The sequence below is a fragment of the Xiphophorus couchianus genome, chromosome 22, assembly GCF_001444195.1.
Source record: "Xiphophorus couchianus chromosome 22, X_couchianus-1.0, whole genome shotgun sequence".
Classification (NCBI taxonomy): domain Eukaryota; kingdom Metazoa; phylum Chordata; class Actinopteri; order Cyprinodontiformes; family Poeciliidae; genus Xiphophorus; species Xiphophorus couchianus.
Window position 1 is genome coordinate 4,490,249 of NC_040249.1, and position 17,886 is coordinate 4,508,134.

Below are 17,886 nucleotides of genomic sequence, written 5' to 3' on the forward strand. Positions count from 1 at the left end.
TTAATGGACCTAACAGAGCAAAAATAGAAGAGAGAAAAGGACAGCTGCCTTTTAATACCAAGCACTGAGTATGTGGGTGTGTGCGTGTGAAAGAGAGAGAGAGTGTGTGTGTTGTTTCTTTTCAGAGAGCTAAATCAATAATTCTGCAAAACACATACTTGAATCTTCAAATCCACAAATAAAGAGAAGCTCATTAGTGGGTAACACCAAAACACAGCAGTATATTCAAAGCCTTTGATGAGAGACGATGCTCACCCTTCCTTAGCTCAATGTCTGCAAAGGAAAGGAAAGTTTGTGCAATGAGTCACGCGGACATTTAGGCCCTTATAAAAATTCACAAACATTTTTCTTCAACATTCGTTTTGTGGTTCAATGCTTAGCTTTTACAAAGCCGAGCAACGTAAACAAGGCATCGTGTGTTGCTGAAATGTGCAGAGAGCGCATGAATTCATGTGGAACTAACTTGCTCGCCTGCCACATTTTAGTCAAACTCGAAAAAGCCAAATACTAACAGGCTAAAAGGGTCACGCAGTCACTAACAGCAGAGTGACGTATCTTGCGCCATCTGCTGAAACACGACAGGGATCGGGACAGAAGTCCAATTAAACCGCCTTCATGAGCTTTAACTGTAGCTTGATTTCACTCTGGTAAAACACTCTTTAGCATCGTTAGCAGAATGAGAACCATTAGGCTCCCTCTAGATGAGGTGGAATAAACTTATAAACAAATTAAAAGAATTTTATTCAGTGAAGGAAAAAAGATTACACTGAAAAACTGACAAACTTTAATCTGCTGAAAATAAAAGCTAAGGTGTTGCATTCATTAGCAACGGCTATCTAAGTGTTTGGAAGCTGAGCTTGCTAGCAAGTTTGGCTAGTTTAGTTTAGCTAAATTAGTTCTTGCTGAACTAGCTAAGGGGCCTCGCTGTTGCTAAGTTTAGTAACAGCTAACTTAGCTGTTGCTAATCTAGCTACAGAGGGATGAAAGAATTAAATTCTTGTTTTAACACAAACACCTTCTCAACCTAAAAGTCTTGCAGGAGAAGTTGAAACGTTTACCAAGTAAACACATTGTTTCATAACACCCGCAGTAGAAAACGGCCTTCCTGTTGTCTGCACACAAGACAATTAAAATTGCGGTTGGCTGCACCATCATCTTCCACTAAATTATAATCTAAAAGTCAATAAATAAAAGGTAAAAAGCTGGTCAGTGGTCATTAGAATCATTAGATTGCTACAATATCAAGAACATTCCCTCTGTCATTACTATGAAGGTTAGAAATCATTTCTACATTTCTGATCAAATGTAAATAAAGACGCATTAATGCTTTTTCGCTGGGACTCGTTTAACATCGTTTTATCATCTTTTGAGAGATTCTCAATAAAAATAGATTTGGGGTAGACATGGTTCAAAAGGAAGAGTAATCATCTCATCTATGGTGAGTTGTGAGTTCGATCTCAGCTTCCTCAAAGGCTGGTGTGCCCAAGAGCAAAGTCTGAATGAGGCTTTAGCCAAAGGACGCAAAAGAGCAAACAAAAATCAAACCGGGGCACCTGACCTGTATGTCAGAGTCCTGAGTTTCTTCATAACTGATGTTAGGTCTAAAGATGAAATGCTGAAACTAAATAATAGTGCACTTCATCAAAAATATTAGCCATTTGCATAATTATCCATTCAGATTATTGTAGGGTTTTTGTTTATTTTTTGACAGATGTGTTTTCAGTTGAATTCAAGAGGATATTTGTCAAATTAAAAAGGTGGAAAATTATTTATCTTATTTTAAATGTAAGGAATCTGGAATTTCAGTAGTGTAGTAGAGTAAACTTTGGAGAGCTGGGCTTGTTTGTTTTGCTCCGCTCTTGAATCATTTCCTCCTCCATTCATGTTTCGCTGCAGGCGCTCGAGTGACAGCCTCATTTCTGGGCCTTTACAGTTCCGCTTTGGCGACATCCAGCCAATTGACCTGTAGAAGTCACTGCACATCAAAATCATCAAGTCGAAAACGGGGGGGAAAAAAATAAAAATAAAAACACGTCTCACATGTCGTGCGTGTTGCCTTGTTGTATACCAACCCCCTTTTACTTCCTCAGTCCTGAGGCTGAAATGAGCTAAGAGCAGAAAAAACTGTTAAACTTCAAAAGTGGTGAACAGATATAAAAGCTTAAATGCTGAATGTCAGGACGAGAGAAGAAGAAATATTGAGTAAATAAATGCACAGAGGCAACAAATTATCGACATATCTTATTTCTGGTCTTCGTTTCTAAATGGACAGGCTGTCAGAGGGTTTTGTTACAGGCAAGTTCATTATCAGACAACACACAGTCACAGACACACCTGTGCTAGGCTGCTCTAATGACTTCCACAAGCAGCAGGTCTGATTGTGTCAGGAATGTGCGCCTCCGATCAATAAATTTGCCGGACAAATGATCCCGAGTCGCAGAGGGAGCGAAAGGCCAGAGTACAGATAATTCACCACGGCCCTGACACCGGCTCAGATGCTTTACAACAATGTCCCTCGAACACCATCATCATGAAATTTTCTTGTTGAGAGAAAAGCGGCTGCTTTGGCCTTTGTTATATTAACTCACCTGTGGCCCCTCTTTCAGACTTTCTATCCAAAAAAAAAAAAAAAAATTTGATCAGTTGTTATTTTTCAATATCTCACGATACACAACTTGGACACGTAATGAGAGCATTAATCAGAGACTGTCATGGTACCTCTGGAAAAGCTGTAGAGAGCCACAGCTCGGGTAGGAATCTCTCAACAAGGCAACAATGAGTCGGCAAGAAAAATGTCCTATTTGTAGTTTGTCACATCTTATTTAGAGCAAAACAAAAAACAAAGGAGTTCTCCCTTCACTGTCCTTTGCAGTTGCAGCTTCCTGGACAGTAGGGGGTGCTCTGGAAATTTATAGCTGATTTTTCTCCTTATAAACTACTTAAAGACTCGTTGACATTTAGGTTCTTCTTCACTTCCAGACTGGTTATGTTGATTCTTGAAGTTATAGTCATGAACATTTCCTTCATGACTACATAAAAGAAACCAAGTAAAGTTTTAAAGCTAAACCTCTTGCCTGTTTTCAAAATGATCTTGTGACGATTCAATCATAGTAATCAAGTCTTAAGCACAAAAGACTTGTGCTCTTTATATTTAAAAAAGAAATATAATGTGAACCTAAGGCCTTCGCTTAGGTTAATATGACACGTTTCTCCAAAAATATAGCAAAGTAACCTCAGTCATATAGCTTATTAACCCAACTTTCCAACGTTAGCTAAAACTGTGTTCATGTTTTAAATATACTTGACATAAAAAATTGCTTCACCTTTTTTTTTTTACAAAAAAATTGTGATTGCATTGTTTATTTGCATTGATTCAATAGCTCAATTTGGTTTAACGTTACTTCAAGCTACGAGATCTGAAATGATTACGGCTCATCCTCCGATTAACCCCGAGTTTGGAACCGTTAAAGATAAAGTGAGCTGTGACACCGGCACATTAATAAAGACAGAAGAAGAAGATAATGAGAGCTGACTGCTGAGCGCGTTTGTGATCCCAATAGAAGCAACTCTGCTCCGAGAGGCAGAGATAGGAGACAAATGGGTCATCTTGCAAATGTCAGGGGTAAGCGTCTGGTGTCAGTGATGCTATTTGTAGATTCATAACTTATCTGAGTGATGGGGGAAGAGGAGGAGACAGCGGATTCAGCCCAACCTGTTTGAGGGGAAATTGCTGATATCCTGGGAGGAATTTTTCAAAGCGTACAGAGTGATTGTTTTAAGCAGGTGCTTTTCCAGAGCTGCAGCTCAGAGGAGGAGATTACCTGAGATTTTATCACACAAAAGTCACAAGATTAATTTTTTTTTTAACTCATCCAAGCTGAATAAGAAAGGCAATGAAGTAGCAAAGTGCATTCAATAAATGTCTGCTTTGCAATTATTGGAAGGAAATTGATATCTCTGATTCATCACAGGGAGATCCTGAAGGTTTGACCGGCTCTACGTGTGCTTTCATATTTTATCATTCTATCATTCAAAATTCTGTGTGTCTACATGCAATGGAATCACAAAATAAAAGGCAAGTGCACATAATTTCAATTTCAGTTCAGTTCAATTGAAACTTTTTTAAAGGCAGAGTCCTGGTACATAGTAGAGATGAAAAAAAAATAGAAAAATGGAAAGAAATGACTTAGTACAAGTACAAGAAGAATAAAGTAATTATCCACTGACCACAGAATGAAATATTGCATTTTTTTTAAAAAAAATCTGACATTCTAAGCAAATATATTAAATTGAAGAATAAATATCAGATTAAACAAATCAGATTTAATCAGGAATAATTCTCACTGACAAGTGTAATGGAGTTTTATTTCTGGACTCAGGGGTCATTGACCAATATTTAAATGTGCTACTCCTCAAATTTAGATGACTTTTTTAAATGCAGTGCGAGAAAGCTCCACAGAGAGCCTCCCAGCATGAGAAGGTCTGACCGGATGAGTCAGTAGGAACTGGCCCTCATGCTTCATGTATGAATGTAATTGAAAAAGAAAAAGAAGTGGATAATTTAAAAGCTGATTTTAAGGTCCACCTAAAAGCAGGAACAATACATCCATTTAGATGCTAGGTCAGATCTTTTCCTCCTTACAAACCCGCTGGGGGGGGAAGAATACAGTATTTAAACGACTTGTGACTTTGGTTTCGAGGGCATTTTCACCTCAGACTTGACGAAGATAACTCGTCCATCGCACATTTTGCCGACCAGTTCTTCTCCAAGCTTACAGTAGGAAATGCTGGTTGACATATTGTGTTCTCCTGATGTAATGTGAGAGATAAAGTGGCCCTGCAGATGATAGGGAGGGGAGCGGAAAGGTTAATGTCCTGCCTTCTGATGGGTTTTAGTGCCGGAGAAACAAGGGCGTGTCAGCGAATCTGCTGTTAAACAATTCACTACGCAGGATTGCTTAAATTCAGCCATATTGAACAGCCTGATTTATGTAATAGAAAAACAAAAAAACTTCCTTTTGATATTTCAAACCAATTAGATGTGGATTTTTCTGTGTTTTATATAATTAGCAACTTGTTGCCATCATTTCACAAACTGATGGCTGAAAATTCTTCTCTTTGGCTTTTTGGTTGAAGATGCAAGCAACCCCAGAGCATCATACTGCCAACCCTTTGTTTCACCCACAGTATGCCGTCCTCTTTTGTATTGTCGCTTTTTGAGAACTTTCAGCCTACTTCGTGTTGTCCTAAAGGCTCGAGTTAAATGATTTTATTTTACACATCAGACAGAAGGCAGGCATACGTGTACCAAACTGACTTTAACCCCTAAAAAGAAAATACAATACAGTTAATTCATGAATTCAAAGGAGGCAAGGCCAAGTTCGTTTGGGTAACTATTTGTAATTTGATTATCTGAAGCGATTTGTGACCAAAACAAGAGAAATCTTTTCTTATACAATACATGCCAGACACAAAGAACGACGATACTGTGTTTAGAATGTGTTATTGGAAATCTTTGCTAATTTTATGTACAACTAATGTATTTTTTTGCACAGCTGCATAGAATGGAACCTGATCTGTATATCACTTTTCTCAAATGGCTTGTCATATTGTGCCTGTTTCCTCCTCCCCCCCACCCAAGAAATCTGGCAAAAAAAGGTTAACATAGCCAAAAACACGTTTCAAAAAAATGACTATGGACATTATATTAGGTAGGTGACAATATTGTAGATAAAAAAAAAACAACTTGTGACTAAATGGATCAGTGAATTTAAATTTAAGAAGAAAACAATACTGCCCTCTTGTGCAATAAGCTCCAATTATTCTTAGGAAAGACTTCCCAAATGTGTTCACTGTCAAAATGAAAAACTAATTAGAAAGAGGGCGACAGTTATTCTTGTCAGTTTATTGAAGCTTTTAAAAACAGTTTTTATAAAAATAAATATTAGCTGTAAAGTTTTACAGCCCGTCTTATTTTAACTCTAATCTCTTGCTACAGCTCATATTTATGTTTGCCATATTGAGGAACCGGCACCTGCAACTGTCAACACTGGCTGTTAAAATTCAGCAATTTCAAGTGATTAAGTTGGAATCAAGTAGAAATACCTTTTTGTTGTTTTTGAAGCTTTGGAGAAGGAAGGAAAACCACAACACAAGAAATTTTATGGGAAAATGTATTTACAAATAGATTATAAAGCTGCAGAGAATCTGAACAATACCTACTACAATAAACATTTATTTTAAAATGCTTCTAAAAAAAACCTGAAAATGTGTCACATTTATTCTGTTTTAAAACACTATAAAAACATACAGTTTAAAGCTCAACATTCCCCATTGCTTTCTTTGAGAAAAAAAATAATATATATATATACAATAAAAGTGGCTGCTCACAAGCAGCAGGTTTCCAGTAGATTGCCCCAGCTGTGCTTCAAGTGCTCACTTAGTTCATGTGATCGGAGTCACAATGCTACAGTCATTAATCTCAAGATTGATGTTGAGTCTCTTTAAAAAAAAAAAAAAAAACAGGTTGGAATGAACCTTTATCACAAGCGTTTGACGTTTCTCTTGCTGCGAGCGCTGCCCGGGATGATGGCGGTTTCTTTGGAGGAAGCGAAGTGGACATGGGGCTTGACTGTCCGGCAGGGGATGGAGCCGTGGAAGGGCTCCTGGCAGCTAGTGCAGAAGTCAAAGAGGCAGCTGGACCGAGAGCATGTGGCCCTCTGGGCCTCGGCCAAGTGGGTGGCAGGAGACCCGCAGCGCCTGCAGGAGCGCAGAGACTCGTGCTGCTTCAGAGTGCTGGCTGCCTGCGAACGAGAGAAAGATCAGGGTTGGTGAACTCGACAAAATTTCTGGAAGAGGGTTTGTCCACTTTTTCTCCCCTACAGTAAAATTCTGGCATTTTCAGGGGCCAGCACCCAAGTCAAGCATTCTTCAAGGATTTCAATCACTAGCTAGTGGGTTTGCATAAAACTAAGACTTACTTGCACATATTCATTGAAGCGTGTGCTCGGTGAGGGCGTGCAACTCTTCTGGCAGGAAGCGGTGCGTCTGGAGGCCACAGCCTGCATGCAGGATAGCACCACCCTGGATGCACCAACGTCTCTGGTCAGACCGCTAGCAGGATTTCTCTGAGAGCTTCTCGACTCCTAAAACGTCAAAAGTTACACTGGTTAGCATGAAAAACACAAATCTAGCAGGTATGCTTGAAACTGAAGAATAGCATATTTCTTTGACCTTGTGACGTTACAACCATTTATTGTATATATCGTACATCATCATTTTGAGAAGAAAAATCTATATTTTCTTACACAAAGGTCTGAGCAGTGTGGCATCCCTTCACGCTAATCAGAGCTGCAAGTTTCTGATAGTGTGATTCCACTAGTTTGCAGTTTACACATCCATAGAGAAACTTTGGCTCATTCTAGTTTGTGAAATAAGTCTAGCCCAGATTAGATGAGAAATCAAGTTTTGGAGTCTCCCAATAGTGTTTCTCAAAAGTAGAGCTGGGTAATAACTTGATATGAAGAATTATATTTGGGGGGGATTGAAATCTGACTTTTATTTTTACCAATGTACACCTTGATTTTTTCGTAGGTCAGAACCCACTCAGGACCCGACATCTTGTTTTACAGCTGTTTTACTTTACCATAATGCCCAGCCCTACTCTTGCCTTGCATTTAGCTCCCACCAATGTGTATTCTGTGAAACGACCAGAGGGGAGGGGCTGGTCAACACACTCCTGTTACACCACAGATGTATCAACATGCATTGGCTTAGTTTCATGAGGTAACCTAGTGGACAAGTCCCAAGACTTGAGACAAGAGTTTGTTTTAGTTTATGTTGGAGGTTTTTTTTTTAAACTAGGCTTTAGTTGCCACTACAGTTTTTTCTCAATAGTTGCCCTTTTAGCAAACTCTAGATCACTTCAACTGCACCTGAGTTACTAGAAGTCTCTTGGCTGTTTACTTGTCAGGCTTCTTTGTAGTTGTGCCATATTTCTCCAATTTTCTGACAATGATGTTCAATGCTAAAGATGTTATTTTATAACCTAACTGCTTTAAATTTCTCTATAACTTCAACACTGGCCTGTGCTACTTTCATTGGTCTAATCCTTGCTGTTCACAAATGTTCTCTAACAAACCTCTTTAGCATTAACAGAACAGCAGGATTTACACCGGCACTCGGGAAAATCTTATCAATTGTGTTTTGAACATTTAAAACAAATGTTTTTTGTGCCTTCCTTGTTTCTGTTATGGGCCGATCTATCACAAATGCATTTTAGTTTGTAGATATGAGAGGAAAAGTACAATATGCACAGCTACAGGTTTCCATATCATTTGGTTGGTTGTGTCAGTTTTCTCACCCTGAGAGCCTGCTCAGCTTGCCGACACCTCCTCGCAGCAGCCGAATCCTCACATATGATTTTCTTCCACGTCTTGCTCACATTCTTACAGCTATAATGGAGAAAAACATGGACATGTGAATGTAATGCTAAACGATATGTCACAATATACCAAGAATATCTTTTTTTTTATTAAGATTGTCTATCTTTTTTTTTTTTGTCCTGAGGAAGAATTAAACTTACCTTATGAGGTCCAAGTCTCCCAGCAGAGCCAGAATGTCTGTCAGGATGCATTTCATGTCCCTGGAAAGCAGAGATGTGAACACGTCGACGTTCTCCAGGCCGATTTGTCCGCCGATCACACGATCCAAAGGATACTTCTCTGCTATCTTTGAGATGACGCTAAAGTCATACCTGCAAAACACAGCATTCAACCATCACTAAACAGAAATGACAAGGAATTCTTTCTGAAACACAGACCAGTGTGTGATAATCGCAAAAATAATCAGAATGGTGTATAGAACGTTTGAACTGAATTAAAAAATTACCTCTTATTCTTCTTGTAGCCCTTTGTGAGCTCCTCACAAACAGCCTGCTGGAATCTTAAAATGGGCAGGTTGGGGGTGGACGACAGAGTTGCTGTGCTCCTTCCATGATGATCCACAGGTGTGGAAACTGCCAGAGACCCTGAAAAGCTGATTCTAGTCCTTTGCTGGCATTTTGAGGGGGAATTACTTGAGGAAAGCCTTTTCCACTGGTGTGTCTCAGCAATATGGTCCTCTTCTTCATCTCCATGGTGATCAATATGACTATTCTGCAAAGATAAATAACCGCTGTCCTCAAAGTATTCTTCCAGGGCCCCATCTTGCTCTCTGCCAGTGTTGTTCTCTTTGTTGTGAACTGCACTGGTGGAGAAGAAGACAGTCGTCTGTCCAGCTGGCCGATCCTGAGATTTAACAGGGACTGGCTCTTTTTTGGGGGAATCTTTGACGTAGAGTACTTTAGACTCTGCAGCAGGTGCTGCTGCTTCTGCTAATGTGCTTTTCTCCATCGTCTTCCCTTTAGCAGACTTGATCGTGGGACATTTCATGGCACTTGAACAAACAACGTGTGCTCCGACTGAGCAGTGTGGTGATCTCTGCAGAGACACAGAAAGAGGAGACGTGTCAGGGATCGTGTTTGACTTGTGGACGTGACTGACGCTCATCAAGTAGCATTGCTCCTTTAGAAGAAGTCTAAACTCTCACAAACACATCAGCAGGACACACAGTACATGCTGGAGTAAATATTAAGGTACATCAATCATATAAACTAACTGTACACGTCTTTAAGCAAAATAGTTGATTTTGGCGCGATGTGGATTTGGCGGAAAGTTTTTCTACGTCATCTTTACGCTAAGTTTGTATCCCCCACAGCTAAACAGGGTTTAATATCAACATGAAAAATAGGCTAAATCTCCCTTTATGCATAGGTTAGTGGACTTATTAATTATGCTTTTATGAATTCCCCTCATGAGAATGTGTGTTACTCTTATAATACACAAACTCCGTGCAAAGTAGCCTAGAACTAGAATGCAAGTTAAACTCAAATTATACTAAAGTAAAGTCCCGTGAAGCTTTCTCTAACATTTTGATTATTTCCTCTTAAGTTGTGCACAAACCTGTAAACCAGTAGCGCAAGAAAACATCCCAGCTAATCATACTCTGTCTTGCTAACACAAAACATAAAACTGCCTCAATAAAAATACAAAAAGGCCCGACTTTAACCTAAAAGATAATTAACAAAAACTCATACCTTGAGTTATTCTCCTAAAATAGCGTCGAATGCCTCTTGTTCCTCTTCTTTCAGCTCTCTCCGCGCCGTTATCTTCCCGACAGAAAAGCTGCTTGACAAAGTTAAAATCCTCTACATCTGAAAAATCCGCCAGTTGCGGCTTCTTATTTGAAATCCGTGCACAAAGGCGCAAACCAATCACATTAAAGCAAGTCCTGCCGCTTTGCAGCATCAACCAATGAGATTTGTGGTTGAGCGGACGTGGCGCAATTGGTGCAATTGCATTGTATTCCGACGAGGAACATATCCCATGACGGATCCTCTTATCCCTTCATTTTTTTTTTTATTATATATATATTTTTTTAATTTTTATTTTATTTTTTTTAATTAAACAAACAGTATACAAAGACTCGTTGAGGTACACGAACGTTGCAACATAGGTAGAAAAAATAAATAAAAAACAAGGGGCTAAGACTAAAGACAAGCACATAAACAGTAAGGCAAATGAATAACAATAGAGCAAGATTTTAAAACAAAAGAAAAGTAGAGATACTGGCAGTTACATTTTTTGCAGAAATAGATTTAAAATGTTTCAATGAGGTGTAATACAATTTAAATTGGTTAAGAAAAAAATCAAAACAAGGTGTAGAACCTCTCCATTTACAGCAGTGTATATGATATTTAACAAGCAAGAAGACAATATTTACCATGTCAGATATTTGACTATCAAGGCCATCAACATAGCATAATATGTGGGTGATGGTTATCTCTGGGATGTCTTCAATTTTAAGGGACAACCAGTTTTTAATGTCTCTCCATAGTTTAAAAGAAAAAGGACAGGAAAAAAAGAGATGATTAAGGGATTCTTCTGGACATTCACAAAAGGTTGAATCAAATTTAAATCTTTTGTGCAAAAAGTGAAGTGAGTTTCTTTAACCTTTGGTGAAATCGGCCATTTTACACACTGGGAGAACGCCTTCTTTATAATAGACAGATTGGTTGTTGTCAAGATACTATTGTTGTAACCATTAAATAATTTAGATTTGAAGGCAGTCACAAGCATAACATTATTGCACTTTCTATCAGTCACACTATATTCTCCAATTTTCAATTTGGGTAAAGATGAAATAACATTTGAATATCTTAAGGTGTTTTGGATGAGATGGATCAGGAATAGCTTTGCATACTTTTAGATATTCATTACAAGTACAGTTCAGATCAAATTCTCTAAAATCTCTATGATTTAACAAAACACCATTACTATCCATTAAGTCAGTTACAAATAAAATACCTTTTCTCTTATCCCTTCATGGTCATGTTAAAATGATCTCTGTAAATTGTAAATAAGAAGATTACTAAAAAAAAAAAAAAAACCAGTTATCTTCCAAACATGCACGTTTCTGGTTTGGCTTCATATTATATTTATAATACTCCAAGTTACTTTTGTGAAAATGTTCTGCAAGTCTTTGAAAATACGAAATGCAGAGGAGCATTATTAGCGTGCATTGTTAGTAATAAGTTGGTCACTGTGTGTATTAATTAACAAATTTCACTGTTTGAACTGAAACAGCAACACAGCTGGGTTGGGTTGGGTCATTGCCTCCTGATTTTAGGCCCCTCTTAGTGGGAAAATGGAACAAAAGCTTATGAGAGCTCAGGTATCACTGAAATTATGTCTTATCTTCTCAAGAGATTCAGAGTAAGCGAATATAATGTGCTTTAGACAACTGTTTTTTTTGGTATTACATCTACATCACAAATCATTTATTTATATTTACCTCGGAAATATTTAACACCAAAAATGTTAAGGCTTTGCAGGAACAGACTTGTGTGACCTGAATACACAGCACAGTAGGGTCTATCTTCTCTAAATTTGATCAGATATGTGAAATGTTACTGTGAAAAATAACTGTTGCCAGCTTGTGTAAGATAAACACTAATAGGAAACTGCAAGGGACAGCAAAAAAAAAAGAAAAGAAAAAAAGAAGTTCACACCGCTGCCTGGAATGTGCGAAGTGGCCTTTTCACTGAAACCAGACAGTGAAGAAATGGGACAGGGGTGGAGATGAGTTTCGATGAGCAGCAATTTTACACTTCTTTCAAAAGTCTTTTGTGTAAATGCATTGGAGTGAAACTGAACGTAAAGCTCAGCAAATGTAGCCCAATTACGATCCCTCGTGACGGTCCATGTGTTTGTAAGAGAACTATGCATACTGAAGTGCATTTATGGTAATTCAGTGATAATCCCTAGATCTACCCTGTTCAGAGTCTATTTTGAAAGGCTACGTTGTCTTTTCAATTGCAGATGTTGCAGGCAATGGATACATTTTCGTTCATATACTTATTTGTCTTTGTTTGGCTTACTTTTATTGTCTCTGGAATAAATGTAAGCCAAACAAGTAAACCACTAACTTTCTTTGGCAAGTTGGTAGTTTGCGAAATTTAGTGAATCAGCGACGCAGTGCAGAGGAAATTAGTGGTGGGGGAAAAAAAAGAAGATTTAATTCAATACTAAAACGATTCAGTTGTCATTAGCTCAGAAAGTATTTTGGCCTGATAATCCTTATTTTATGTTTTCATACACTGAAATGAGGACTGCAGTGAGCCTTTAAAGCCACCAGCACTAACACAACAAATCAGCTTGAAAGAGTCCTGCGCATGCGCGCCACGACCAACATGTCTGCGCCCTTAGCAAGGTGGTAAAGGAGCTGCGTTGTTGCAAGCAAGCGTTAACAACAAGCATTTTATTGGTAGTTTGAAGAAAATTATGAAAATAATGTTTTGACCACAGCAATGTCTCCGACAAGAGGGATACACTCACGGTAGCTTTCAATCGTTTTTCTAGCGCTGCGATACTTTTTCTTTACTCTGTCAGTGATGTTATTATGTTTTCCAATCGAACCTAGTTATAATTACAACATTTCAACTGAGCTTTCTTGTTTTATCAGTTCGTGTTGCAGCCGAAACGCTAAATAGCTACTGAGAACGTAATTTGACTTTAAAAAAGTAAGTTTTATCAAACTAAGGTGTGTGTACCGCCACTCCCCACCACACACACACACACACACACACACACACACACACACACACACCCACACACACACACACGCTTGCAGAATTTAAGGTGTCGTCTTTTTGTACACCTTGACCTCTAAAAACACAGATGTGGAGCAGTTAGGGGGGGCTATATAACAGCATGCACCAAAGGCAGACAAATTCAGATACAGACTGCTTCACTGTTACAGAAAGAGAGATTAGGTAAAGTGTACAATGGCTTACAGGAGATTTGTAAGCCTTCTCTCTAAAAGAAGTGAGTGGGCACCCCGCTTCCGAAATCCTGGCAAAACTGTTTGCAAGCATTCCACTCATCAGTATGTGAGGAACCAAAGGCTTCTTCATACGGCTAAACCGGTCATGATGATGAAGCTGCGTTCGGTGGATGAGCTATTCGCCAAAACATCTCTGCAGGAGCACCTGAAAAAGGTGGAAGAAGAGTACGACGAGTGTTTACAGGCAGTCACTTACAGTGGCGCAGAAGATGAGCGCAGTGAGGATGACATGAAGGCCAAGAGAACCAAAGTATCCCTGCTGGCTCCTCTCATCCAGAGCATCCGAGAGCTGGACAAGAAGCAAAAAGAGGTCACGGATACAGAGACGCTCCTCAAAGGTGAGTTGGAAAGAGGTTTTGAGTTGCCATTTATTGAAGGATCTCTAAAGCGAATAACATTCTACAGGATCTAGCTCTCGGGACCAGTAGTTATGAAAGACAAATGATTTTGAATCTGTTGAACCAACTGTGTTTATTTGATCATTGGTTTTGGACAACTAACATAGCAAAAGGCTGAGTTTTTTTTTATTTGAAATGTAACACCAAAACACTTGCAGTCATTACTTTAGTGGAGATGTCTGTGGCAGATGGACGAAATAAAAATGAACAACGGTCCTAATCATTATGAAAGTGTGCACAAGCTTTTACATTTTGCGGGTATTTTATGTGACAAATATGTTGGTCTTCAGTTAAACTCTTTATTAAATGAGGGAATGCATTTAATAAATAAAGTGGAAAAGTGGAATTCAGAAAAATAAAAATGGAAAAAAGTGAAATTTGGCACAAAAAAAAAACAACAACCCACAATGGAATTTGGAAAATAATAAAACGGGTTCCACTGTTTTTAACCATATTCTTGTCTTCTAAGATGATGATGCGTCGCTACGAGAACTGGCTGAGCTGGAAAGAGAAAGTTGTCTGCAGGATATTCAAGATCTGAGACAAAAGGTAAAACTAAAAGCTGAAAAAAGAAGTAAAAGACCAGAAAACAGTGCTTTGCAACGTCAACTAATGTCATTCAGTAGCAGCGTTGTTGTGATGTACTTTTTTTTAGTTTGTTAGTAATACTTCACACTCATATTTCTCATTGACCTTGCAGATTTTGGAGCTACTGATCCCCGAGGAGGAGGTCGACATGAGTGACCTCGTTCTGGAAGTCACAGCGGGGGTCGGTGGTCAGGAGGCCATGCTGTTCACCGCTGAGGTCTGCTCAAGATCTTAGATAAAGACCCTTGAGATGTATAACTGGTGATGTAGTTGGGATGTACAGCTGTTTGTTGTTCTTTCTCCTGAAGATGTTTGACATGTACGAGGGCTTCGCTCAGTACCACGGCTGGTCCTTCGACGTACTGGAGCACATGCCAAGTGATTTAGGTCAGTTGATCTTAATATTTCGTTTACAAGGTCATGTTATTGTTCAGGCAAACTTTTAAGAAACACATTTCCACAAGTCTTTTAGCTCTTTTATTGAAACCGCATTGTCAGATTTTAATATGGTAATGCTGAAGACAGCAGTGCCACTTTTAGTTCGAACAGTTATTATTTGCATATTTCTCACATAAAGTGTTGTTGACTCCGGGAAGCAGGAAATCAGTTAACCATCTAACCAAAGCAGTGCTGCAGATTGTACAATCAGCTTCAGCCCACTGCCTATGAAGTGAAACGGTCAGTCGTTTTTGCAGAAAATGTAATTCAGTTCTGAATGGTTGCTTTTAAGACTCGCCTGATTAAAAATAAGACTGAAACATTTACACTTTCTTGGTAGCATTCTTTCAGAACAGACCTTAAATGCTTTATGGAGTTTACACCAGAGCGTGTTTGTATTGATTTATACTATGGCAGATTACTTTTTAAGCTACATATCTCAGTTCAAACTTATAAAGGATGCCTATCTCCTTTTTTCTTTATGATACCATCGCAGTAACTGCTTTCAAACTCAAGAGGGAGCTCTTAGCTGTGGATCAAAATCCTAGATATAATTAGGCTCTTCACTCTGTTGAATTGAAACAACTCAAGAAAGTTTTCCCTCTGCCTTTTAAACCTAACTAATAAAATATGACAGAAAACTAAATTTAAAGGTGTAGTTCAGAAAGTTTGAGATTAGTTTATTAGTTTAATATGTAATCTGTTACAGATGACGCTCTTCTTGTGTAATTGATTTTCACACGGGCTTACTTTCTGTCAGGTAGTCACTGATCAGAAACGCATCATTCATTTTCTCTCTGCGTTCCACACAGGAAGACCTGCGCCGCTTCCTGTCCCCCTTTTCCAGAGAACATATTGGTCGCATTCTGTGCGAATAATTATATGAAAACGTGACGGTGGTTTGAAGTTAAATAAAAGTAGAGTTTCCATGAACTGATGTAAAGGTTTTTGTTTTTTTGTTGAAGGCTTTGGTGTTTAGCTTTTAGCCACCATTACCATCTAATCTGAATTCATACTTACCAAAGACATCAAAATCATTACCTGCTGTTGGTAAGATATTAGCTGCTTAAAAAGTTTCAACAGAACCTGACGGCATCTCATTGCAGTAGTTTGTGCTGATCCCTGAACCTGAACACATGTTCACGTAAAACTTTTTACCGATCTGCTGTGCTGCCCAATGTTACCAGGCGGACTGCGGCACGCGTCAGCCAGCATCAGCGGCCCGCACAGCTACAAGAAGATGAAGTTTGAGGCCGGAGTTCATCGAGTTCAGAGGGTTCCCAAGACTGAAAAACAGGGAAGGATGCACACCAGCACCATGACTGTGGCTGTGCTGCCCCAACCTACTGAGGTACGGCTGAGCAACGTGAACACATGGTAAAAACAAGAACAGTCAATACAGACAAATCTGAATAGAAATCGGTGCATAAAACGAGCATGCTGTTTAGTGAATATGATGCATGCCAGTGGGAATGTCGAAATGATGTTTCTGATATAGAAAAATAACAAAGATATGTTTGGATTTGGTCCATTTGTTTGAATTTCGTCAACGTTACAGTATGTTACATTAGATGATTAGGGCCACTGAGGAAAAAATAGAATTCTGACTTTTTCTTTCTAGATTCTTCTGTGATCAAAAGTCAGAATTCTGAGAAAATTCTTTTTTTTTATTTTCTTTGTGTAGTTTCTGCAAGATTTGTAGTTTTGCTGATTTTCCTCTGACTCACTCTTGTTCTTTTTAGATTTCTTTCACCATGAACCCAAAGGATCTGAGGATAGAGACAAAAAGAGCTAGTGGAGCTGGCGGTCAACATGTCAACACAACAGACAGCGCAGTCAGAATAGTCCATCTTCCAACAGGTAAAGCGTGTTACTGAAAACCAAATGTAATGCATTTTTGGTTTGTTACTCTGAGGAACTTAACTTCCATAGCTGCTTTAACATATCCCCACTGGAATTTACAGTCATTTTGATTCTTAAGAGAAATAAAGAAAGGCATGCAACGTTTTTTAACCAAGCCCTAAATGAAGATGTTCTTAAATATCAGCTTGTGTCTCTCAGGCTTGGTTGCAGAGTGCCAACAGGAGCGTTCCCAGCTGAAGAACCGGGAGAAAGCCATGAAGGCTCTGACAGCAAAACTGTACAGCATGAAGCTGGAGGAAGAGACCAGCAAGCGCTACAACCAACGCAAAGTCCAAGTGAGTTTCTGTTCATTTAAAAATAGTCTGATTTAATTAATGACAGATTTAAAATTTTTGGTTTTTATACCTTACTGTTGACAAAAAAAAAAAAAGATCAAATACAATAACTTTTTGATGACGGCATGAACAACTATTCATGTGACACGTTTAAGATATATGCAAAATGACCAAACACGCCATGTCGCCTCCTGTTTCATTTTCAGGTCGGCACCAAAGGCAGATCGGAAAAGATCCGGACCTACAACTACGCCCAGGACCGCGTGACGGACCACCGCATCAGCATGACGGTGCACGACGTCAGGGGCTTCCTGTTGGGGGAGGACCTGTTGAACGAGATGAACTCCTCGCTGCAGGAATTCTCCAATCAGGAGACGCTCATGGAGCTGCTGGAAGAGGGCAGCCAGGAGGAACCATGAGCATGGCCACAGGTGGAGAGGAAACGTTTTAATGCAACACTGGGATATTGATCACTTTTACTCCACCTTGAATTCTCATTAATATTTGCCACTGTGCATTGAACTGAAGTTGTAGTAGCTTCTTCAAATTGAAAGACTGTAGACCTTGACTACATGGATTTGTACAAGTGAAAAGTTATCATTTTTTAAAGGCTTGTCATGATTTTACTTTCAAGTTTTTCCAAATTGTCTACTAGGTAAGTGAAAGTGGTAGCTGTTGTTTTGACTTCATGATTATGAAATACTGAGTGAAGGATGAAACTCGTTTTCTTGGCAGAACAAATGTAACATCATTTGATAAAAGGTCCCTTTATGAGGTGTAGTTCAACCTTGTGCTCTTTTTAGTCGTCAACAACCTAGGTG

General features: G+C 38.9%; 2 protein-coding genes across 2 annotated transcripts; one reads left to right on the forward strand and one right to left on the reverse strand.

The window, feature by feature from the left end:
• Nucleotides 1–6,345: 6,345 nt before the first annotated feature.
• On the reverse strand, nucleotides 6,346–10,280 carry fbxo5 (F-box protein 5). The gene is made up of 6 exons (XM_028006055.1): nucleotides 10,136–10,280; nucleotides 8,890–9,479; nucleotides 8,585–8,755; nucleotides 8,363–8,453; nucleotides 6,981–7,145; nucleotides 6,346–6,803 (listed from the first exon to the last, which is right to left on the reverse strand). The coding sequence occupies exons 2-6, from the start codon at nucleotides 9,429–9,431 to the stop codon at nucleotides 6,543–6,545; spliced, it is 1,230 nt and encodes a 409-aa protein (XP_027861856.1). The 5' UTR covers nucleotides 9,432–9,479; nucleotides 10,136–10,280; the 3' UTR covers nucleotides 6,346–6,542.
• A 2,927-nt stretch (nucleotides 10,281–13,207) lies between these two features.
• Nucleotides 13,208–17,839, forward strand: mtrf1l (mitochondrial translational release factor 1-like). Its single transcript, XM_028007675.1, has 8 exons — nucleotides 13,208–13,781; nucleotides 14,311–14,390; nucleotides 14,542–14,646; nucleotides 14,738–14,816; nucleotides 16,055–16,218; nucleotides 16,610–16,727; nucleotides 16,929–17,065; nucleotides 17,272–17,839. Exons 1-8 carry the CDS (start codon nucleotides 13,385–13,387, stop codon nucleotides 17,482–17,484), a joined length of 1,293 nt encoding a protein of 430 aa, XP_027863476.1. The 5' UTR covers nucleotides 13,208–13,384; the 3' UTR covers nucleotides 17,485–17,839.
• The last annotated feature ends 47 nt before the right edge of the window (nucleotides 17,840–17,886 follow it).